Here is a 25,105-nt window from a genome sequence, read left to right as displayed (position 1 = left end):
GAGGAATGAATGATGAAGTAAGAAAACTAAATTTATTGACTTTTCATTTAACCCCTCTTGATGTAGGTCCTTATGTGGTATAGAAAAAATAGACCTGGTATTCAAAGGCTATTTAGGAAGGACTTCAGATGTTATCTAAGCCCAACCCAGTTATTGTACAGAAAGGGAATTGAGGTTAAATTAAAAGGGCCCAAAGGCAGTAGTTAACCTAAATCTTCTCAGACCCAATCCAGTATTTTTCTCACTCCTTAAGTGGAAAGTATTAGTTTTGAGTTTTTAATATTATACATGAAAATATATACTGAGAGGCTAATGTGTTAAAAATATTATTAATTTTGAAATCCCTAAGATATAGTGATGATAACATATTTATATATAATACTTCCCAGAATAATGTTTTAAGGTAAATAATATAAATATTACTACCTCATTTTATGACTTTATGACTATATATAACTATGCTTTTATCAAACCAGTGGCAATTTTCAGAGCTAAGCTTCAAATCCAATTGAATCTATTGATGGCAAGTATAACTTGTATGCTGCAACCACACTTCAGCTCAAGTAACTAACAACATGGTGGATCACCTAAATGTGATTCATCCAATGGTGTTTGCATATAATAACTAAATATATTATATATATATATATATATATATATATATATATATATATGCACACATACACAAATGTTTGTATGTATTGCCTAGTAGCTTCTGCTTTAGAAAAATTAAATTAGAGGAGATGGGTTGGAACTATTTCTTCCTAAATAAACTAGAAAAACTGAAGGATATTAAATGTTGTCACTGTGGGTAGGATCATTATGTCAATTTTTCCCCCCCTCTTCTAAAAGCCTTAGTCATCTGTCTTCATCAGTGACTGAGGCCAAAAATCTATCATCTTCTGCTGAACTTCTTTGTGAGCCTTCCCAAAGTTAACTAAACTGGTCCTTGGATGAAAGACAAATAGTTCTTGCCAAGCCTATTCTTGAAGCATTTCTAGCTTGATAGCGCCTGTCAAAGCTTGTGCCCAATTGGCATGGCCTTGGAGGACTCAGGGTCACCTCCACCCTGTAATAAACCAGATGAGGAATTTCCTGGAGGCCAGATGAAGAGATGACATAAAAATCATGTTGTTTTTTTTAAAAAGACTAATTTATTTTCAGGTACTTCTCAGTTTTAATCCTGGTAGGACTGGTGGCTTTCTAGCTGAGCCCTCTAACCCAGAGGAAGTTTCATTATAGAAGATGATGGAGGAGTTATTTTATGAGCCATGCAACTGAAAAGACTTTGAATATGATGACTTCTGGGCATGACAGTTGTGCACCTTTCCCAGGGAGTGAACGTCCATGGAGTAAATTATAGAGTACTTATAGGCACCCATTTCCTTTCAGAATCCATGGGGCATGTTAAATGTACTTATGATGGATAGCAGGGCATACAGAGTTTAAAACCCACATTTTTAGAGTGAGCCTGCTTAACCTTGTACGGTACTTTAACATGGCACTTTTGAATTAGAAGCACACAGCAGTAACATTTGTTGCCAACCTAGCTCTGTTTATTAACTCAGCAGAGCTAGGAGGAGGAGTGTTTGAAAGCCAAGATCTGGTTCTTCATCTCAAAAATCATTTTTGATCTTTCTCATCTGAGGTCTTACAATAAGCACTGTTTAAAAAAATGGACATGCTAATAATCAATCCTATACAAACTGAAAGCTTATGAATTTTTTATAGCGACATTGTAGCTTTAAAGCTAACCGTAAATATTTATAAAGCTTTTCCTTCCAATACTTCTTAAAAGGAGATCAGTGTCTGACGTGGCTAGGAGATAATGGTGTTTTACCTGATTTTCCTTTGAAATGTAGAAAAGTCTTCAAATTTTCTCACATTATTCTTTCTAGTGTATACTACAAAGGGCAAATATTATGACTTATGGTTAGGATAAACCTTGAGATGGTAAATATTATTGAAAGTAAATTTTCCCCATTAGAGTGAATAGAAATAAGATATGTTAAGGGATTTAAAGTATTTTCTTAAACATATATTACAGATAATTCAGTCTAGTATTTTTTTCTTTTATAATTTTTGCTCATAATTAAGAAAAGGCTAGGCTGTCCATAGATTAGTGTTTTGAACAAAAGGCAATTTTTTCTTCCAATTAAAAATGATCCAACTATAAAGGAAAAAGTGGGGCTATGTTTACTTAGACTTACTATTGTATCCTTTAGAAAAGAATAATGTTTCTCTAGGGAGGTCAGTCTTCCTTTGGTTAAAGCAGTTCATCTGCAATTTTAATTTCAAATAGAACAAAAAAAAACCTCAGAGGTTGAAGACAAAGTGAATAACTATGGTACCAAAGTATTTACTTGCTGCTGAAAGCCATTGTTTCAAGAAATGAGGCAGTGGAGAGTGAATACTTGTATCCCTGTTGCTGGCAAGCTTGGACTTTGGCATCTCTCAGAATTGTATTTGTTTTTCAGAATTCATTTTGGAATGAATGGCGCTGTCCTGATTAATCCACTCAAGAATAAAGATCAAACTAGAGCACCTCCTGTTTTTGAAGTACAACTCACCAAAGATTTGATTTGTTTCTATGATTCAAGTATAGAATTCAGGTGAGATAAAATCCTTTCCAAAAGCAAAACAAAGCATCAATGTCTTGCATTTAGTTAGAGGCCAGGACTATAGATGAAAATAGTGTTTATATCAAAGAGAAACACTGGTGAGCTTCATATCCTAGAATGAGTGCTTTCTCCAGCTTCCTTCTTTATTGTAAGAGGGTTTTAAAAAATGTTTATTGGTACTCTTTGCCTTTTTTTTGCACCAATCACATCCCAATGATTCTCTTCTACTTCTTTTGTATTATTCTCCAACAGATTAAAATATATGGTTATATTTTACATTAATATTATATATTCTTTCATTATATAGTAGTATTAAAAATTATATTAATTGTATTCTTTCTCAAATATAAGTATGACTGAACAAAACAATTCAACACAATGATCATAATTACAAAATATTCTCCATTCTACCTCTATAATTCACGATCTCTATTGAGATAAGGAGTCATACTTCAACAATTCATTAACAAAAAAAGTAAAAAAGTAAAAAAATTTACCAAAATCATTGCATTGATTAAGGTTCTGATATCTTTTTCATTACTGTTTGCTTTTCACAAAAGAGAACTTTATGATCATCTCAAAATTTTCACAGTATCATACCTAGAGAAAAATAGAAAGGGACCTTATAGATCATCAAATCCAACTGGCCTCATTTTTATAGATGAGGGAACTGAAGCCCAGAGAGGTTAAGTGACTTGCCCAAGGTCATATAGTGAGTGAGTGTATGAATCTTGACTTGGATTTAGGACTTTCTGACTTCAAGACTAGCTTTATATTCTCTATGCCACCAAGCTGCTTCAGTACGGGGAACAAATTTTCTAAATATAATGTCAGTATGTCATATAAATGATTGTGTACCCAGGTAGTCATGATTTTTCAGTATTTATGACAAAAATCCATAAAGTGTACTTTCTTTTCTTAATCAACAAAGTTGTGAATTTATGCAATAGTAATATATTTTCTCTTTTGCAGGAATTCTCTGGAAAGCAAACAGAGGATAAGAATGATGGAAGATTTAGATGTCTGCTCACCTAAATTTAACTTCTCAAGGGCAGAAAGTGAAGTGAAAAAGCAAAAGAATCGGATGTTATGTGATGTCTTATTGGATCAGAATGTATTACCTGGGGTTGGAAACATCATCAAAAATGAAGCCCTCTTTGATAGTGGACTTCATCCAGCAGTTAAAGTATGTTTTAAAGAGGTTTTTTTTTTAATTTTTCATATTTCTCAATTTCTAAAGAGAGTAAGACTCCTTTATGCTTTTGAGGGAATGGAACTTTCATCTCACATACTGTACCATGTTGTCCTTCAGTCATTTTCCAGTTGTGTCTGACTCTTCATGACCATTTTTGGGATTTTCTTGACAAAAATACAGGAGCAGTTTGCTATATTCTTCTATACAATACCATGTCAACTTTTAAAAATCAATGATTTCACTTGTTTTTACATCATCTTTGTTCTGATATATATATATATATACTAACCACCCATTCAATGAGCTTTCCCTTGTAAAAAGGAAAAAAAAATCAGACCAGTAAAACCAACCATAATAGAATTCATTGTTAATACAATAATTATAATATAGTAAATATGATATTCCATATTCCATATCTATCACTCCCACTTTTGCCAAGAAGGGAAGAAGGTATGGGTGTGGTGGTCTATGGAATGAATATTACCAGAGTGTCCAAGTCCTTTTTAATACACAAAATAAATTCAAAGCAATGTGATTTTTTTTCTTTTTCTGTGTGTTGGACAAATACATGCCTCCCACAAAGGCATTTCCAATATCCATTGTTTCATCTGAGGTGGACCCTCCTTCTACTCCAACCCTGTCCTGCCATAGTGAATGGCTTCATAAGCAGAAACAGACAAAAAGAGAGGAGATAAACAAGAGAGCTAGAGGCAGATAAGAGAGACAGATGAGAGAAGAAAGACAAGAGAAACAGGCAAACCAGAGAGGCAGATGAGAGAAACAGAGATAGACAAAATAAGAGGGATACAGAGAGAATATGATGCCCACTGATCAATCTTTTTATGATATGTAATGACCAAAGCTATATTTGTAGTTTACACAACCTGATAGAGGTCCTACAAGAGCTTACCCTTTACTAGCTTAGGCTTTGAGTATCTTTGTGATGAAGAAATAGTAGAATAGCACTATATTGAGAGTGATGTATTTAAATTGATGATAGAATTGTTTGGGAAGAAGGGGAAAAAAAACCAAGACATATGATATATTTTTTTGATTTGTGTTTCTTTGGTTTGTTTTAGCTTGAAATATATTCCTTGAAATCTGTTAAACAGAGTTACCTAATAATAAAATTGACTGTCATGTCCAGTCAGTGACAACTTATAAATACATGTTATATGTGATTACTGTATTAGTAGACCATGAGTTCTTAACTGTTTTGTATCATGAACTCTTCCAGAAGTCTGGTAAATCTTGTGGAAGTTTTGCTGTTATCCTTTTTTTTTAAATTTATAATTGAAGGAAATGTTAAATTTCACTTAGATTTTAGGGAAAATAAGAATTAGTTTTCTGCCTTTCAGATTATTGGATCTTTTCAAATCTATCCACAGACCCCATGGTTCATGCATCCCAGGTTCAGAATCAGTCCCAACAGCTAGATATTTTTTTCTGGGTCTGACAAGTATGCCTTCCTCTTTATGATCTCTATATGAACCAACTTCTGTTTATCACATGTTATCACTATAGATTTCCATATGAACCTAACTAGTAGTGACATTTGATCTAAAAGACTTAACAGACAGGAAAGCAAATTTGTACTAGTAAGGAAAAGTTCAGCATGACAGTGAATACCCTACTAATAGAAAGTAGACACATCTGGTTTTTGTTGGTGTTGGTATTTTTTTCTTCTTTTAACCCAGTCGCCATAAGACTGGGGAGTGAACTATTTTTGTTAATAATAGGCAGGTAGCAAATTATTTATTGCAATAAGGAGAGAAACAAGAATGTTACTTAGGACTATTAAATTATCTAAATTCAGATTGTATTATTTTAAACCAATTAAAAATCTCATTTTTGCTTATTTTATTTTTTTATTGGTTTGAAAGATGTTAGTCTGGACTCCTAATGAAAAAAATGCTTTAATATCTTTCAGACTATTATAATCAGTATTCACACTGTTTCCAGTTGACTGCAAAGCTATGTGAAAGTAAATCTTAACAGATATTTTAATAAACACACTTTTGTCCCCTTTGAATTTTCTTTATTCTTGTGTCCACTCAGAACCTCTTATGAGACTTTCTTGGCTCATTACCAAAGTTTTGCTTTTGTTAATTCTTTCTCTAGAGTTGGGGGGGGGAAGGGGAGAGAGAGAGAGAGAGAGAGAGAGAGAGAGAGAGAGAGAGAGAGAGAGAGAGAGAGAGAAAAGGGAGCAACAAGGTAGCAACTTCAATTAATATATCATTTCCCCTTCTCCTTTTCAAAGAAAATACCCCAATAAAGGGGATAGGGAAAAGCTATCAAAAATATTCTATGAACAGCCAGAGAGGCCAAAGGAGCCTTTGTGTCATTTGAAACTTTAGACTGAAGGAAAGAGGGTATTGCCATCTTGAACTTTCCAAGGTCCTAGGCAGCACAAAACAGAAGAAACTGGATCTACTACCCCTACAACTATTTACCCCAGTTATTGATCAGATACAGATTAGGTGAGGATGAATAAAGGAAGGGCTAGTAAGTGAAATTTAAAACCAGGGTAAACTGAGACAATTATCTAAGCAAAATATCATTTATTAATGGGATATGCAATCTGATAATAAAGGATAACTGACTTTGTCTCTGGTCAAAAGACCTTGAATTTTTATAAGTAGAACAAAGAACAGAACAAAAATCATGTAATTGGACAGATGAATGTTGAAAACTATCTTTGCTTGTAACTGGAAAAAATAAAATAAAATAATATAAAAAAAAAAACAAGGACAAACATTAGTTAAGAAAAACCTGAGAGGCAGCTAGGTGGCGCAGTAGATAGAGCACTGTCCCTGGAGTCAGGAGTACCTGAGTTCAAATATGGCCTCAGACACTTAATAATTACCTAGCTGTGTGACCTTGGGAAAGCCACTTGACCCCATTTGCCTTGCAAAAAAAAGAAAAAGAAAAGAAAAACCTGGACTTACATGAACTGATGCAAAGTGAGGTGAATAAGACCAGAATGTTGTTCACAACAACAGCAAGTGTTCTGTGCAAACCTGTGAATTGATTGATCCAAGACAATCACAAAAAACTAAGGATGAAACATGTTATCCACCTCCAGAGAAAGAACTGATATTATTTGAATATAGATTGAAATATGCTTCTTTTCACTTTCTTTTATTATAGTCTTCTTATACAAAATGTCTAATATGAAAATGTTTTTATGTGATTGCACATGTATAACCTTTATCAAATTGCTGTCTTGGGGAGGCCAGATGGGAGGGGGTGGGATAGAACTTGAATCAACTTTTTTAAATGCTAAAATATTGTTTTAACATGTAATTGTAGAAAATAAAATATTCTAAATCATAGTATAAAAAGAAAAACATTCTATTTAGTACTGATGTTTCAGAATACAATGTTTTTTAAATTAATATATAACACCAGTCAAGGAGTATTGGAACTCAGCTATCTATTTGTCTGTATATTTTTATATACTCATCTGCATGTGCATTATCATTTTATTGATGTACTTTAAATTTTTTAGAATTTTAATTTTCTCACTTTCCTCCCTCCTCTGTGCCACCCTGAAAATGGGGGGAAAAAGCTTTGTGGAAAACATTCATAATTAAGTAAAACAAATTTCCATATTATCCATATGCAAAAATGTTTATCTTATTCATCATATTAATCCATCACCTCTCTGTCAGGAAGTGAATAGCAACCTTCATTGTTCATCCTATTGATATGTGTTTAATTAAAATTTCAAAATAATGAACTAATGATCAAAATATCCTTAGTCATTTTTTTTTCATTTTAAGGTTTTTCAGCTAAAAGATGAACAGACACATCACCTTGTGAAAATGATACGTGACTTCACAATCCTCTTTTATAGGGTAAGTAGTGGAACCAGAACTCAAACCTAGGTCTTCTGAATCCAAATCTAATGTCCTTTTTGCTGTAACATAAAGGTTAATGTTTTAAAACAGATCTAGGCAGGAAACTGGACTAAAACTGCCCATGAGAGGAAGATGTCTTCTGGGTTATTGAAATTTGACTTGAGAGGGATTAGATTTTTCAAAAAGTGACCAGGCATGGAATTTTCTTGATCCCACTTCATTGCACTTGAAGTAAAACCCAGACAGTTCTTATATCCCATCATAGATAATAAGATGACTCTAAGCAAAGTAAGCAAGGTATAAGGTTATAAAGTGATTATGTCAAATGATAGGTGTTTAAGAATCTTGCAAACATCTTTTTCTGAAGATTAAAAAAAAGCAGTTCTCTTCAAATTCTCTTTAGGATGTCATATTTGTGGATAACTTTGAAGATTATAAATTTGAATCTTTAGCAATACAACTGCTGTGATAGTATCATATGGCCTCATAATTGTTTTGTTTTCAGTGCTGCAGAACAGGGTCAGCTCTTTGTAGACACTACAAGGTGTACAAACGATCTGACTGTGGTCAGTGCAGTGGCAAAATAACTGTATGTCGTCTGGGGGAGAATGATAGAATGACATATTTCTGTCCTCGATGTCAAAAGGAAAATCCTCAGTCTATTGATATAAGGTAAGATAATTCACCTTTTTTTTAGTTTAGTTTTTTGCAAGGCAGTGGGGTTAAGTGGCTTGCCCAAGGCCACACAGCTAGGTAATTATTAAGTGTCTGAGGCCGGATTTGAACCCAGGTACTCCTGACTCCGGGGCTGGTGCTTTATCCACTGCTCTACCTAGCCTCCATGATAATTCACTTTCAAGGATCTTCAGCAATAGTTGTCTTTAGAAAGAGAAAACAACCCTAATAAAGTCAGAAGAACATTTCTTCTGGAGGTTTTATGGTCCAAATTCCTGTTCTCAGGTAGCTTAATGCCTGTAAAGGTGGAGGAGCTTGGTTATTGGGTTAATTTCTAATCCTCAGCTAAATTATATCTGTCTCATGAAATAAGTAACAAGAGATCTAGCAATGCCATTTTGGAATCTCTGTGGAGGATAGATTGGAAAGGGGAGAGATTGGCTATGGGAGAGAATTATACAAGTTTATGAAAGCCTGTAAAGAGGACATGAACAAATCACATTAAAGGGATGGATATAAGAGATGCTACAGAGAAGAAAATGACAAGACTTCAGAAAGTGAAGAATGAGTTGTGAACTTAAAAGTGCCTGGAAAATTGGTGGCACCTATGATAGAAATTGTGAAGTTAGGAAGAAGACTGAATTTAGAGGAAAGGCAATGAGTTTTGTTGGGGATTTTTAATTTGAGACTTCCAAGCAGAGATTTAGAGATATGAATCTGGAGGTTAAGAGAGATGAGGTATAGATATGTTTGGAAGTTACCTAAATGGAGATAATAGTTGTTTCCAGAAATGATGATTAAATAAATTAGTCAATAAGCATTTTTTAAGCATTACATATCACCAAAATAGTGAGAAAAGAATACTATGCATAAGGGACAGGATACAAGTGATGATCCTACAATGGAAACTAGGAAGAGTTAGTCTAACAAGTAAAAAGATAAATCACAACAGAGCGTATCATGAATAGGAGAAAGTATCTAGCAGGAAGGGATATTTGATACTATTAACCATTGGAAAAGGCTATTTGACTTACTTATTGGATTGCTGACCTTGGGAAATAATTTATATCTAGTTACAGAAACAAAAACAGATTGCTAGGCATTAAGAAATGAATGGGCAGTGAGAAAGTAGACTTGCATCCTGCTCTTTTCTAGGTTTTTGGCTGTTAAAGGAAGGAAAAGACACTAACTTGAGGAGATGGAGGGAACCAACTAAAGGATTTTTATAGGCAGGGTAGATTTAGACATGTTTTTAGGCAGAAGGGAAAGGGTAGGTGGGAAAAAAGATTACTGAAAAATCATTTCTTTCTTTTTTTGGGGGGGGTAAGGCAATGGGGTTAAGTGACACAGCTAGGTAATTATTATTAAATGTCTGAGGCTGGATTTGAACACAAGTCTTCCTGACTCCTGGGCTAGTGTTCTATCTATCCACTATGCCTTCTAGCTACTCCTTAGTGAATGAAAATCAGAGGAAGAATAGATGTAGTTATAGAACCAACTTCTTGGAGACAAAAAAGAAGAAATAAAGAGCACAAGAAAGAAAATGAGTTGATGAATTGTCAAGAAGGGCTCCCTCATCCTTCTCCAAAGGAGGAGAGAATTGGTGATGATGTCAAGGTGATTTGAATTCTAGAACTAGGGAGGAGAGAAAGCTTGCCATGGATTCATTTTTTTCATTGAGGTATGAGGTGAAGACTTTTGTTGTTAGGGATGAGAGAGAAGGGTGGTATGGGGGCTTGAGAAGGGAAGGCTTAGAGCAACCCCTGTGAGGAGTGAATAGAGAACTGATTAAAGTAAGAAGAGTAACTCAACTGTGAGGGTCTAGTTGAAACTGGGGAGCACAAATTTCTAGGGAACTCAATTAGCTCAGGAATAGCTGGCAAGAGCAAAGAAGACAAATGGAAAGAGCAATCCGATATTTGTATTTGGAAAGAGATAAACAGACTGGAAATGAATGAATTTAGGAGAGTTGAGCTTGAAGGACAGGTTGATATGGACAGAAAAGGAATTTCAGAGTTATGGGTCACAAAGATAGAAATCTTGTGGGTTATGACATAGTTTAAATCATTGTCATACTGGGTATAATGCTGAGTGTTGATCATTAGAGCTGAGAGTGATGAACTGGAAAGCAAGGTTATTTGAAGGGACATTAGTATGTCACTTGGAAATCCTCAAGTTTGTGAACGAGGCTGGATAGAGTGATGTATGCGAATTGAGTGAATTTCTGAAAGAAGAGAGTTTCTGAGTAAAGGTGGTTGGGGGAGGGTCTGGAAATTGTGATGAGGAGCAAGAAACATGATTTTACAGAGATATCCAATTATAGAGGTACATAATAAAGGAGTTTTCTCTTGTTCTTGTCTCTGAAATATCCAAAACCTATGGACAAATTAATTTATAGTAGATCTGCTTATATTGTTGATTTTTAAAATGTATCATCTTACAGCAAGCTGCCCACAAGAAATAGTCTAATTGGCTGGGCTTATAGCAGGGGGCAATATCCTAATGAACATGTTGCTCAGAAAGCTGAAGAGGAATGGACATGTGCTGTCTGCACCCTAATAAACAAGCCTTCTGCCAAGGAATGTGATGCTTGTATGACTTCAAGGCCCAATGGTAAGACTGAGTCTGGATTTCTTTGATCACTCTATCTGCAAGACTGTTAATTATACAAAGTCAAGTATCTATTTTACTCTTTCCTGCTGTTTCATAATCATAATATAAGAATAATACTTTTTTCCTGAAAGCTCAAAGGAATTATCCTTAATTTGAGCAAGTCTCCATCATACAAGTATTTATTCACTACAATATATGTATTTCTGCATGTAAACTATCTCCATAGAGATCTGTAAGCACCTGTTTCCCCCCCTCTCTTTTTATTTGAGGGGGAGGAAAAACATGCTTGTGCTAAAACAGTAAGTTCTTTTGTATCTCAAAAATTGAGATTATCACATCTGTTCTCCTCTCCTGTTTCTAATGAATTATTCAATAAAGCTTTGTTTTATGCAGATTTCAGCAACTTTCTAGTTTATTATTCAGTTCAAGTGTTATAAATTGAAAGGGAGGTTTTCTGAAAGAATGTGTTTGCAGGTGGAATGGAAAAATTCCTCCTCTCTTCTTTATCCTCCCCACCCCTTGTTATTAAAAGCTTTACATAGACAATTGTACTGATTTCATTGAAATCCTTCAAAATAACTCTTTGCAACTTGCAATCTTGTGTGTTCAGAGAAATGTAATGCCCTCCATGGAAACCTGTGATTAAGATCCATCTCATTGATGTTGATTCTATTGTGTTCTCAATGTGTTATTTTCCCCCCCTCAATTAGAACTGAACAAGTTCATTCTTGACTTATGTTCTCCCACATTTTTTTAGGCTGGAATGCTGCATCTTATTGTTTGGTCCAAGGAAGCAGGCCTTTACGAAAATTGAGCTTCACGACTTTTAGCAGAAGCTGCCTTAGTGGTTCTTACCCTCTTGTTCCAATATTACAAAGCTTTTAGAGTCCTAAGATAAGAGCAACCTTGGGTTTCTAAATTTACTTCTCCATTCAGAACATTCTCACTATCTACTAATAATCTTTCTTCCCATTTTCTTTGGTAGCCTATATAGCAAAGATATAGATAAGAATAGCATCCTGATAGAAAATGTTCTTAACACTGTTCCTTAGTTCTTAGATACAAAGAATTATGGTGCAGTCTCTAATTTTTCAGTTCAGTGACATTTAATAAATGTGAATATCCCTTTTCAATTATCTATAGTCATATTAGACTTTCATTGTAAATCAAGGTCCCCATAGAAACAAGACTTATAATGCCATTCAGATTCTCTTCCTTTATGAACCATAATAACTTAAATACCTGTACTGGTTTCAGATGTAGTTCCTTCAGAAAGAGTTTTATAAAGCCCTACATCACTATTACTATTTCTCTAGTCTCTCCAGTTCTTAGAAACTGATATCTCAATGTTACATTCTTAGAACATAATGGGAGGCAATGGAAAACTTGTAAATCCCATCTCAGGTACCATGAAAAATACTGTGGAAATCATTAAACTCAAATTATAGGATGGTACAAGGAATAAAATATTTGGCTTGGAGTTGGGAAAAGTGTGAATTCTAATCTTGCCTGTGATACTCACCAGATGGGTGATCTTGGACAAATCTCAATCATTCTTGGCCTCAATTTTTTTTGTTTTTTTATCTGTAAAATAACATAATAATAATTACTCATATTTTACAAGGTTTTGTGAGGATCAAACAAATTTAGTAAGGCTTAAAGCATGCACTGTTTGTTCAGTCATTCAGTTGTGTCTCACTCTTGATGATCCTATGGACCATTTTCGTAATCCTATTCATCATAACATGAGACTCTTCTGATCCAAGGAGCTTATCTTCCAATGCCATGTCTTTTAGCATTTTTTAAAATACCATCCATGAGGGTTTTTTTTTTGTCAAGAAGTGCTTTACCATTTCTTTCTCTGCTTTATGTAGTTAGAGGTCAAATGACTTACCTGAAGTCAGCCGAGGTCACATTTGAACTCTGATCTTTCTGTTTTTGGCCCGGTGCTCTATCTACTGTGCCACAAAAGTGATACACACACACACACACACACACACACACACACACACACATATATATATATGCATATATATATATATACATATAAATACTAGCTATTACTATTTATTGAAAGTGCCAAAATGTGAAGTATATTGACTAAACCTTGTGCTCTTATATAAAATTGATTTTTTTTATTATTTTAAATTATTTTTTCTAAAAATAACTAGCAAAACATTATATGAAATATAATAGCTAATGTGTTTGTAACACTTTAAGATTTCTTAAGTGCTTTACAAATGTTTATTCATTTTATCTTTACTAATGACTCTAGGAGAGGATATTATTTTTAACCCATTTACAGGTGAGGAAACGGAGACTGGTAGAGATTAAGTGGCTTGCCTAGGGTCACACAACTGGAAAGTGTCTTCTGCATTTGAACTCAAATCTTCATAACTCCAGATATGGGACTCTCTCTATTGTTCTATACACCTAGCTGCTTCAATGTAACTCCTTTTCTTTTCATTTCAAGATGCAAAAGCAGAGGAGGAGGAGGATGCTGATAATTCTGTGGCCTGTGACAGTAGTTTGATGAAGTATCCTTGTAATAGTTTTGTCAAACGCCATCCAGAAGTGAAGATCAATCGGAAAACTGCATTTGGGACAACAACTCTGGTTTTGACAGATCTAAGCAATAAATACAGTTCATTAGAAAGTATCAGAAATCAAAACATGAAGCCCAGTGGAGATTTTCAAAACTCTCCTTTTGCTAACATTTGTTTCAGTGATGCCCAGCCTCCCTCCATGGAGAAAGACAAATATCTGACTCTACCATTGGATAAAGTCAATGGATCACTGGTATTTGACTCTCAATCTAGTTTATTAAGCCCAGAAAACAAAAAATTAAAGACTAACCATCCATTTCCTGAGCTCAGAAGTGGCAGCCCTGGCTTTTCAAGCTTGTGTAATGCTTCCAGCCCTGGCCCTCCTTCTTTCAGGTATTGTTAAAGATATAATAGGGTGATGATGTAAAGGATCATGTAAGGTGTAAAGGGTGGTGTTTAAAGTATAATAGGGTGATAATGTAAGGGATTATGAAAGGTGTAAAGGGAGGGTAGTAAATCGAATATTAATTGCTGAGTTAGCTGCAATTGATTATAGGTAGTTTAAGCCAGCCTTTGAAGGATTGCTGTAATATTAACCAGTCTTTCTCTTTATTTTCTCTTTTGATACTGCTAACCACTAGAAAAGGTCTTGGGATTTCACAGTAAAGAAATCCTCATTGACCCTGGGAGGAGGTAGTTTCCATATATTCAAGGAGACAAAAGTCAGGCCTTAAGTAGTGTAGTTTAGGATTCTCAGGATTATGACATCAGGAAGGTGATGCCATGACTTGCAAATGAATTGGATTTAAGTGAAGCGGGCTGACCAAAGCTTCTCCAGAGCCATCTGGATCCAGTGACAAGATACAAATCAAGCTATCAAAGCTTTAAACTATACTCAGGCTTTTGTGACACTCTATATATGCTACTTGACCTTTGGAAATTACATAAGAGGATTATTCTTCGAGTTTATCATAAAAGTCATATATGTATTTCTCAAGTGCTCAGCTACTGGTTGAACTGTGAGACATCTTGAATGTCATAGTCACTAAAAATCTATGTAGAAGAAAGCTTCATGCAGGGCCTTGGTCACTTCCTAACTATGGAACTTGTAGGCAAGACATTTAATTCTTCTGTGCCATAGTTCCCTCATTCATGAAATTAATGAATTAGGTTTGTTTGCCTGGAAGAGCTCTTCCAAGTCTAAATTGACAATCCTATGAACCAGTCTTTAAAAGAAAAAAATTTTCTTATTGTGAATTTAGGAAATATGAACATTTCTGCCTACAAAGCGTAGGAAAACAATTGTGGGTGTTACTTTGAACTTAATTATACAAGTTTATATTTTTTTGGTATAGGGAAAGTATATATTAAATATAGTACTAACAAAGCTGACTGAAGGAAAAGGGAATGACAGAGAATGAGATGAAGAGAGAAACATGTCATGAAAGCAACAAGCATGAGTTTAGACAGATTTTGAGAGAATGGAGAATAGAAGAGCTTGGCATGCTAGAATCTATAGGGTCAAGAAGAATTAGACACAACTGAAAGACTCAGCAACAACAACAATAAAACATTTCTGCTTCTCTGTGGTCCTTTTCAAACTTTCTACTCTCCTATATTTTTTAAAATAGTTCATTGATTTTCTTTTCTTTTTTTTTTAAGTATTATTTCTCTCCCTCTCTAATTCCCTCCTCATCAATGGAAGGCTTATACTCTGAAAAATAAGAATGAATTCCATCCTTTTTTAAAATGAAGACTTCACTCCCAAAGAGTATACTCTACTTTTTGATTCTGTAGTGAAAAATGTGAAAGTATAGTACTTAACATGCTACATTTTATTAGTTATGTACACTAGTGACAGCAAACTCAATTAGAAATGTGGATCATTAGAGCATGCATTAGGATTTTTGTCGATTTGCATATTGAAGAGAAAAAACCCCATTAACATTAAATATATTTCATCATATTTTATTTATTATTGATTAATTTTTAATATTTCCCAATGATATTTTAATCTGGTTCAAGCCACACTCTGGAGTGCTGTTGGCTGAACAGGGCTCATGTTTGGTACCCTTGGTACCAATTTTATTCTAAAATATAATGATCAAATTTTAAAAAGAAAGTTCACAGACAGCCAGGTTAAGAATCCCTGGTTTACATTATTGTGGCCATTGTGTAATTTGTTCCCCTGGTTCTGTTTATTTTGCCCTAAATCTGTTCCTACAGGTCTTAATACATTTCTGAATTCTTAGTATCCATTATTCTTATGGTACATATGAGTATTCCATTATATTCATGTAGTTCAATTTGTTTAGCAAAATAGCATTTTTTCATTTTTTATGGATTTGCTAATGTAATTGTTTTTCTGACTAGTCAGATCAGCTACTTTCCAACAGCTCAATAAACCTGCTAAAGTTAGATTGACTTCTAGGGATCATTAAAGCTTAATTCTTAACTAAGGACAGTTGTACTAAAGCTTATTGGCTTATTTCAAGTTACAATTTCCCAATCTGCTTGATATCACTTTTACCAGCTTAAACAGCAAGTCTAGGACTAGACATAGGAGACTATTTAGTATCCCTGACTTATTCACTATTTGCCAGAATCACACATGATGTGTTCTCTTCTGTTAATCAACATTTATTTAGCACCCACTTTTTACCAGACCCTGGGCTAAGTGGATAAAGAGATAAAGACAGTCCCTGGTCTCAAGGAACTCATAATCTAATATGGAGACAACATGCAAACAAATATATATATATATATATATATATAATGTGCTATCTACAGGGTAAATAGGATGTAATTAAATGAAGGAAGGCAAAGGAATTAAGAGAGGATGGGGAAGGCTTCTTGTAGAAGGTGGGATTTTAGGTTTACAGGACGTTTTTGACAGTGTGATAACTTTCATTGTCACCTCTAAGTCAAGTTATTCTTTGAATAAAGAAAAGGTTGGAGGTGGGACTTTCAGGTGACATGATGAATACATGCAGGTTTTTTATAGGATTATTTGAAGCTAGAAAGGATCTTATAAGCTATCTACTTCAACCCCCTTGTCTTTGAGATGAGTAAATGAAAGCTCCAAGAAGTTCACTGACTTGTCCAGGCCCCATAGCTAGTAGGAATCACAAGCAGGATTTCAACCTTGAATCCTTGATTCTATCCATTCTATCCTGCTATGCTGCCTCCCTTGCCCTTGACTCTAATTAGCATCCTCCTGGTAATCTTTTATAAAAAAGCAAGGGAAACAGCTAGAAAGCTGTCCTTAAAGCTAGGAAGAGTTGGTTTTAAGTCTTGTCTCATAGCTATGTTATCCTTGGACAACCTCTATTACTTTCTAAGTAGCAGAGAATTTATCATTATGTAATGGTGCAAGAATTTTCACTTGGAAGTTCTCGATAATACTAAGAAGAATAGTAAATATTTATAAAGAATTTTAAGGTTTGCAAAGCCCTTTAGTAAACTAAGTCATTTTATCCCCCATCACAATTCTCAGAGTAAGGTGCTAAAATAGTTCTCATTTTACAGATGAGGAAATAGAGGGTAGGCAGAAGCTAAATAACATGTGAGGGATTACATAGCTAGTTGGTATCTGACTGACTTTTAACTCCTGTTTTCCTGACACTAACCCTAGTGCTCTATTATTGAGCTATCTATCCTACAGTATACAATCAAATCCGATTTAGAAAAGTGGGAAATACACAAAAGTAATCTCTGAACATTCTACTTGGTTCCATAATTTGCAGAAAAGAGAAATAGTGATTATTTTTAAATATACCAAAATTATGTAAAATTATTAAATTTGGGGGTAAAGTAGATAGAGCACTGACCTTAGAATCAGGAGGACCTGAGTTCAAATCCAGCCTCAGACAATAATTGCCTAGTGTGATTTTGGGCAAGTCACTTAATCACATTGCCTTGCAAAAAAGACATAAAAAAGAAATTATTAAATTTCCCTATTTTTATTAACTTACCAAATCTTGACCAATTAATTGAGGCTTAAAATCAATAATTTAAAAATCATTTATTTGTGAGCCATTGGCAGCCAAACTATATGATTACATATGGCATAACATACTCCTTAGAAATACTGGTACTTTGTATACATGTTGACTATAGCTGAGCCATGATTGGTTAGCTACAATCTTTCATAGTCAACTAGTAGGAATATATGTCAAAAGAGCCAGAAACCCTTGGATATGCAGCTACTTTACAAGGAGTGAGTCAGTCATTTGTTTAATTTTTTTTCTTTATCTGGCATGGTGTCCTTTATTTGGACAAGATTCCCAGCAGAAGTTCATAGAGTCCTACTTACTCTAGGAGTAGGTGGCCAAGTCACAGACTTTGTTACCAGTCCATTACCATTTTCTTATTAAATAAATAAGCCATTTTCTATTGTGGTCTTTAAAAAATAAGTTTAGCAATATAAAGACTAATAGACTGCCTTCTGTGGGGGGGGTGGGAGGAGGGAAGCAAGAATAGGAGAAAAATTGTAAAACTCAAAATAAATAAAATCTTTCTTTAAAAAAACAAGTTTAGAATTTCATAAAACAATTAAAAATCACTTGTTCCAACTATTTTAATAGTTAAGAATGGTGAGATGTCTTAACAAGCATTTTAATAACTAGAAATAAAACACAGTATTGTTATATTAAATTTTACTTTTTTCTTTTATAGAAGAAGCATTGCACTGAATTAATCAAAGGTTCATCACTTTAGAACAAGAGCTCTTAACCTGGGGTTTATGAACTTTGGTAGTGAGTTTTTTTAAAATATTCTAAATAATTCTTTTAATATTTGGTTTACTTTGTAATCCTATGTATTTTATGCACTTAGGAACTTTTTGAGAACAGGTCCAAAACAAAAAAAAAATGGTTAAAAAAAACTTCTGCTCTGATACTTGAAAGAAATTCAGAGTTTAAATCTAATTCTATTTCATTTTATAGATAAATAAACTGACACCCACGACAGATATTTAACCTAAGGGGGTGAAAAGACTTTCAAAAAACCCACAAAAGTGACCTTTGTATTCAGTTACCTTTAAGGTGATGTTCAAATGGTCTTATTTAAATCCCTAACTCAGTGTCCAGTACTTGGCTTTTACCTGTCTTTGGTGCTTTTCTGTTCTGAGAATTTATATTTAGCCTTTCCCTTCCTGAACCTCAGAGTTTCATCCCTTTTAACATGAAGATGCTGGACCAGGCATGCATCCGGCTCTAAGATGCTATGATTTATTTTGTGCATGAGCATTTAAGATCTGAAGACAGTATTTCAGTTTCGAGCAAAGTTTTTCTTAAGCCTACTTCCTCCACACTTTCTTCCATGTTTTGTCTGTATGTTCTTCTCATCCATACCAATTAAGCAAAATGACAAAACTCCTAATTGCTCATATCAACTTGTTTTGTTAGGTTTCTCTCTAATCTTGTGTTTGTATTTCAAAGTTCCTATCCAGCTTTGGTCTTTTCATTAGAAATGCTTTAAAGTCATTTGTTTCTTTCATATGGTTATCCTTAGGCTGTGAGCTAAGTTATCTCTCCCTTTTGACTTTTGAAATAATATATTACAAGATCTCTTCACCAAAGTTGTCACCTCTGATATGATCCTGACTATTGTTCCTTTGTACTTGAACTTGCTAGATAATCATTTTTTTTTCTTGGCCATGGAAGTTCATGATTTTGGCTATAACATGCCAGGGACTTTTTCCATTCTGGGTTTCTTTCAGAAGGTAATTATTTAGTTCTTTCCATCTACACTTTGCCCTCTGGTACTATTGAATTTGGGTGACTTATGACTTGTTGAAATAGAATGTCCAGGCTTTTAAAAAAAAATGGATTTCAGTCCAGTGATTTTCCAACTATCTTTTCTTGACCTGTTTTACAGATAAGTGTATTTTTTATTGTCATATCTTTCTCTTCTATTTTTTCAACAATTTTTTTTTATTTTGCTCTAATATTTTCTATCTGAGCCACAAATTTCTGTTTGGTCTGTTCCAGTTATCAGGGAATTTATTTGTTGGATAAGAGTTATCACTTTGTTTTCTAAGTTACTTATTCGCATTTCAATTGTTTTAAATATCAATGTGTTTATTTCATTTTTTTAATTTCTTGATTCATTTTTCTAGTTATTCTAGTAATTCTGGTGAAAAAAATCCATTTTTCTTTGAGTCTTAGGTGCTGTATATTTACTCTCTCCCTTTGAGGGAATTCTCCAAATTTGCACTAATTTTTATACTGATTAGTATTTTCTTTGATTTAATCATATCTCTCACTTAAGTTCTAGAACTGGGGTTTTGCACCAGGACCAGGCCTTTGATGTATTTTGGTCCTTCTTGGTCATATCCTAGATTCTTGTTGGATTCATTGTCTTAACGGACCTCCACCTGCAAAGGTTAAACTCCCTGGATCGTTGAGATGGATCTTCAGTGCCTTCTGTGGTATTAGGAAAGTGTTAGTGCACTTGAGAGTTCTTGGTCCTACACTGACTGGCTCTCAGCCCTGTGGTCTGAGTATTGCAGGGCTACCCTGGGTCTTTCTGAGGGAATTTCTCCTCTCTTGCTTCTTACAAGCTATATGTACTTCTTCATTGGACATTCTACACTTGTTTTACTAGTCCAAAGACTTTTGATTAACTTTTTCTTCATTTCTATAGTGGAAAAAAATAACTTCAGTTTCTCAGCGAATTTCTTGATTATTATTCAATCTGAAATTAACTTGAGAATTTTGCAGTGGCTTTTGGATGATGACTTGGCAATCTGTTCTTGTTCAGTCAGCCAATTCAGCAGGAAGTTCCACTGTCCATGTCTATTGATTGTTAAGTTCACAATAAAAAAGGATCATTTTGGAAATGAGAACATTGAATTAGATACTCTATCAGGTTCCTTTCTGTTCTTAGAAAAGACTAGCAAACAATAGCATCCATCTCATTAATAGTAGATTTTGAGAAATGGGCTTTTAACAATAAGCCCTAAATTTAGAATTAGTAGGTTCATTTATTTGAAAGAACTTGTGAGCTCATCAATACAGTCTCTTTAGTGATACAGGTTGCAGCTCATCCATGCCTGCTCATTTTTTGTGACATTAAGCTATAATCTAAAAATATTCTGCAACATGGCTTATGCAGAAATTTTGTTAGAATGAAAGTGTTCTCACTTTAAAAGTCTTGGGATCCACTTAGATGTTATTCTGCTCATAGTACCATTCTAAGAGAGAGTAAAGTACAATTTAGTTTTAGATGCAAAAGATATTAAGTCCATTAGGGTATTTACTATTTTTAAAAATGTAGCAATTCCTGAGAAAAGTCTCTATGGACATTATAGATAAAAATTCATATTATTATTATTATTATTATCATTTTTATTGCTTACTTTATTTTAAAAGGATACCTCCATTTGTATTTTTTTTAACCTTTGGCTTTAATAACTGAGAAGCATTACTTTCTTCTGACTGATTCCATAAAAGGCTAAGTAAGCTATTAAAACAGCATTATGAAAAGATATAAAAAAATTTAAAAATAAAGAATCATTATCACAATGAAAGTATCCATTTCAAAGCAAGTAATCTGCAAAGTGACATAAGAAAGAGCTATTTGGGGCTTTTCTTTTGTTCCCTGTATATACATCTGATTTCCAGATAGCTTAGTCATAATGGAAAAGAAAATAAAATTCCTCTAGCATCTTTATAAAATACCTATCTCTGCTCTGCTAGCCAGACTGTGTTTTTTGCTAAAATACGATTGACACCATTATAGTGGCCTTGTTCAAGGAGAAGTGTGGAAAATCATCCTTAATTTGACTGTAAAGAGCATGTTCTCTATGGTTAGTAAGAACTGTTTGTTACAGGTTACTATTTATTACAAGAAAGATAGAAGGTCTTCTTCTTGTGGGATGTCAGGGAAACAAGAAAGAGAAAAATTACTTGATAATTGTACAAAAATAAAATGCAGTCTAAAAAGAGCTATGGGAGAGAAAGAAATTGAGAATATTTAAAGGTGATAAAGTGGCAATACTTCAGTGTAGGGCAGGGGGGCAAAAAGGAACATAAGAAAATGTAACTATTCTTGTGTCTTAGATGAAAATGTTGGTATCGCCTTGTTCTTCAGAATGCTCCTTGTCCTTTAGACATAGAAACATCTTGAAGATCATGAAAATCATTTTCAAAACAGCATAGGAAAGATTTATGCCATTTATATTCCTGTCTGTAGTTGACCAGATGTTCATTCCCGACCATCATTTTATTAGGAGTTGACTTCTTGTTGGTAGGGGCAGTGGTTGTGTTAATGATCCCCTTAGAGTGATTAAGCTGGAGTTATTTTGTAACCTGTCATTTCAGTGAACTTCAAGTTAACATGACAGATAGTGCCTGTTCAAAAACCATTGAAGGTCCTCGCTGCAATAAACACAACCGCCTCTGTGTTCTCCGAGTTGTGAGGAAGGATGGAGAAAACAAGGGCAGGCAGTTTTATGCTTGTCCTTTACCTAGAGGAAGCCAGTGTGGATTTTTTAAAGTATGTATACAGTTCATTGAACATTACTTAATAAACATCAGAAAAAATAACCTTTATTTAAAAAGTTCGCATATATTGACTACTGGGTTGTAGGTAACAATTTTCCTTCAAGCACTTTCATTTCAAGTATTTTTAAGAGCCGCTATTGCTATCTATACTTTCTGATTTCTGAAGACCAGATAATGAATAACTTAAAAAATCAATGAGATTCAGCAGAAAGTTTATTAAAAATATAGTTAATAAGACTTATTACATCCCTCCTCCACAAAGTTTTTTAAACATTAATATGTCCCCATGAGAAAAGAATTATTATCTTTAGCTTATGTATAAAGAATAGGATTAAGTGATTTACCCATAAAGCAAATCTGAGATAAGAATGTTACAGTCCTGACTTCCTATGCTACCCCCAAACTTGTGTGTGTGTGTGTGTGTGTGTGTGTGTGTGTGTGTGTGTAATATAGGATGGGATAGAAAATATGTTAAGCTACCAGTGGTTTTACTCCCCAGGAAACTTTTACAGATATGAGACATTTAATCAATGCTAGTGATTGACAATATTAATAAACTGGAATCTCACTGAAACTGCAGTGTAAAATTCAGCAAAAGTTATGTCTACCTCAACCACTATCTCCTCCCTCTCCCCCTTTTGGATAAAGGGAATTTAATATTGGATTATGTACTCACAACTCAACTTTAACATAATTTCGTTCCAGAATAGACTATTTTTGGATCATTAAGACTGGGTTCAAATTCTGCCTGTAGCACTGACCAGTTGTGTGACTACAGGTGAAATTCTTAACCTCTCTGAGTCACTATCTCCTTATAAATAGAGTTACATAAAAGAATTAACAAGACAACTCCTAAGATCACTTCTGACTAAAGATATAGCCTATTTATCTTTATATGTTTATCATAGCTATTAAATATTAAACATTTGTTAAGCATCTATTATGTACTAGATGCTGGGAAAATTATCTTAGAAATTACATCTTGTGGCATGATTGCCGAGATCTGCATTGCATTCAGTATAGTTATAGTATAGTTTTCACTAATATCTTTATTGAAGTGGAAGAAAACCAAAAAGAATTATTTTTAGAAAAAACTAATCAAAATTGGGAATTAATTAAGTTAGATGGGAAATTTTAGCTGATTGAGAAAGGAACTAACTTTTTTAAGCAATGAGCTCCTTGGGGTAAGAACTCATGTCTCTCTAAACCTATCATTGTATAACTGCTCCCAGCCATTATATTATCATTATTTCATCTTTTTAAGCTTTATAATATCTCTTTCTTTTCTTTTTCCAGTGGGCTGATTTATCTTTTCCATTCTGCAACCATGGAAAACGTTCGATTATGAGGACTGTATTGAAAGTTGGTCCTAATAATGGAAGAAACTTTTTTGTATGTCCCCTCAGGAAGGATAAACAGTGTGATTTCTTTAAGTGGGCACAAAATGGACCAGGAATAAAGATTATTCCAGGATGCTAATTGTTTTTGACTTGTACAGCCTATCTGGTATTAGTTACTTTTTAATTTAATTTTGGAGTTAAATAATGGCTGCAGTTTACTGGGAGTGTCAGCATGATGCTTTGAAAATTATTGTTCATATTCCAGGGCTTTTAATAGAATTCAATCCAGCCTTCTCTGTATATATGTAATTTTTCCATACTCCTCTGTATTACTTTTTCCTTATGCGGACACTGTTTTGTGTCAAATACATTAATATCTCCTGTATAATGAATGTATTTAATGACAAAAATAAAATTTTTAGCATAATAATAATAATAATAATTACTTCTAATGTGTTCAGGGAAACCGGGACTATGGCTGGAAAGGGGATACATAACTGATATTTTTTTCAGCTTTGTTTGGTATCTGTCCTTCACTAAAGGGACAAAGCAGAGAGTGATGGTGAAGCAAACAATAACAGATGAATTTGTATTCCAGCTGTGTGACTGATTACTGGTATAATCTTGGGCAAGTCATTTCACAATCTCTAAGCCCTAGTTTCCCTATTTGTAAAAGGAGGCAGTTGGGCTTGATGACTGACCTCTTAGGGTGGTCTCAAGGTGGTGTGTATGCATAAACTAATTAGAAAGATAGAGAACTAGCTTTAGGAGATGACCATCACTGTTCCTGTCAAACTTTTTGCCTAAGACTCCCATTCTCTCTCTCTCTGTCCTTCCCCCAAGTCCCTCTCCTCAAGCCCTGTGTGTGAGTTTCCAAATTCTGACTGGACATTTCTTCCTGGTAGTTTCTTCCCTCCAGATTTCCTTTACTGCAATACCCCACAGCTAATCCAGTACTAAGAAGTGACTGCCTGGGTTTCCAGCTTTAGTGAAAGTAATTTTTCAGTATTGAAATTCACTTCCTCAGCTAGCTGCATTGTTAAATAGCTAGCAATTATTTACAATTTCACTCTATTCCCCCAGGGACATAAACAGAAATTTTTCAGAAATAATAAAACATTTAATCATATTACTCTCATTAAAATTGTTATTGAGAATAGAATTTTTATTACTAAATTATTTTTATTATTGTTTATTTCATCTTTACCTCATTCTTTTAATATTTTTATTTCATTATATTTCATAAGAGGACTACAAACAGAAGAAAAATGAAAAAGACTTGCTGAAATCATTATGCAAATTTTTTTCTCCACCAAGAATAGTGGAAACACTACACCTGGACCTAAACATTAGAAATAGAAATAGCTGTGAAAAGAAAGAAGCAAAAAGTATACTGACTGGATCAAGAATATAAATAAAGGAGATTGGTTTTCAAGACATCACAGTTATGAAGGTATTGAGGAACTGATTTACAAAGTATCTAAAGCAAGGGAAGATATCAAAGGCATTAAAAATTTGGACTTTACTGATTAAAAGAAAAAGTTAACTGAGAAAAGATCAATTAATGACTTCATTCTCTATTCTCCCATCTATACAAAATCTTTCCTAGAGTCAGCTATCTGACCTGTGGACCTCTTCAGTGACAAGTATTAGAAGGGAATTAGCAGAATTTCCTGAATGATATTCAAACACAAGATAAATCTTTACCATCTCACACTGACTGATCAATGATCTTGATAGAA

General features: G+C 34.0%; 1 protein-coding gene across 3 annotated transcripts in view; it reads left to right on the top strand.

Moving 5' to 3' along the window:
- The window catches only part of NEIL3 (nei like DNA glycosylase 3), a 65,822-nt gene extending 41,317 nt beyond the window's left edge, over positions 1–24,505 (top strand). The window contains exons 3-10 of one of the 3 annotated variants that reach the window (XM_074228919.1): positions 2,478–2,612; positions 3,594–3,822; positions 7,602–7,676; positions 8,185–8,351; positions 10,798–10,967; positions 13,441–13,906; positions 21,841–22,015; positions 23,320–24,505. In XM_074228919.1, the coding sequence (XP_074085020.1) occupies positions 2,478–2,612; positions 3,594–3,822; positions 7,602–7,676; positions 8,185–8,351; positions 10,798–10,967; positions 13,441–13,906; positions 21,841–22,015; positions 23,320–23,502 (1,600 nt within the window). In that variant the 3' untranslated portion in view covers positions 23,503–24,505. The remainder of the gene's footprint in view (positions 1–2,477; positions 2,613–3,593; positions 3,823–7,601; positions 7,677–8,184; positions 8,352–10,797; positions 10,968–13,440; positions 13,907–21,840; positions 22,016–23,319) is intronic. The other 2 variants (XM_074228920.1, XM_074228921.1) reach the window with 2 other exon arrangements.
- The last annotated feature ends 600 nt before the right edge of the window (positions 24,506–25,105 follow it).

This window comes from Macrotis lagotis, chromosome 3 (genome assembly GCF_037893015.1).
Source record: "Macrotis lagotis isolate mMagLag1 chromosome 3, bilby.v1.9.chrom.fasta, whole genome shotgun sequence".
NCBI lineage: Eukaryota > Metazoa > Chordata > Mammalia > Peramelemorphia > Peramelidae > Macrotis > Macrotis lagotis.
This window is presented reverse-complemented; position numbering and strand designations above follow the sequence as displayed.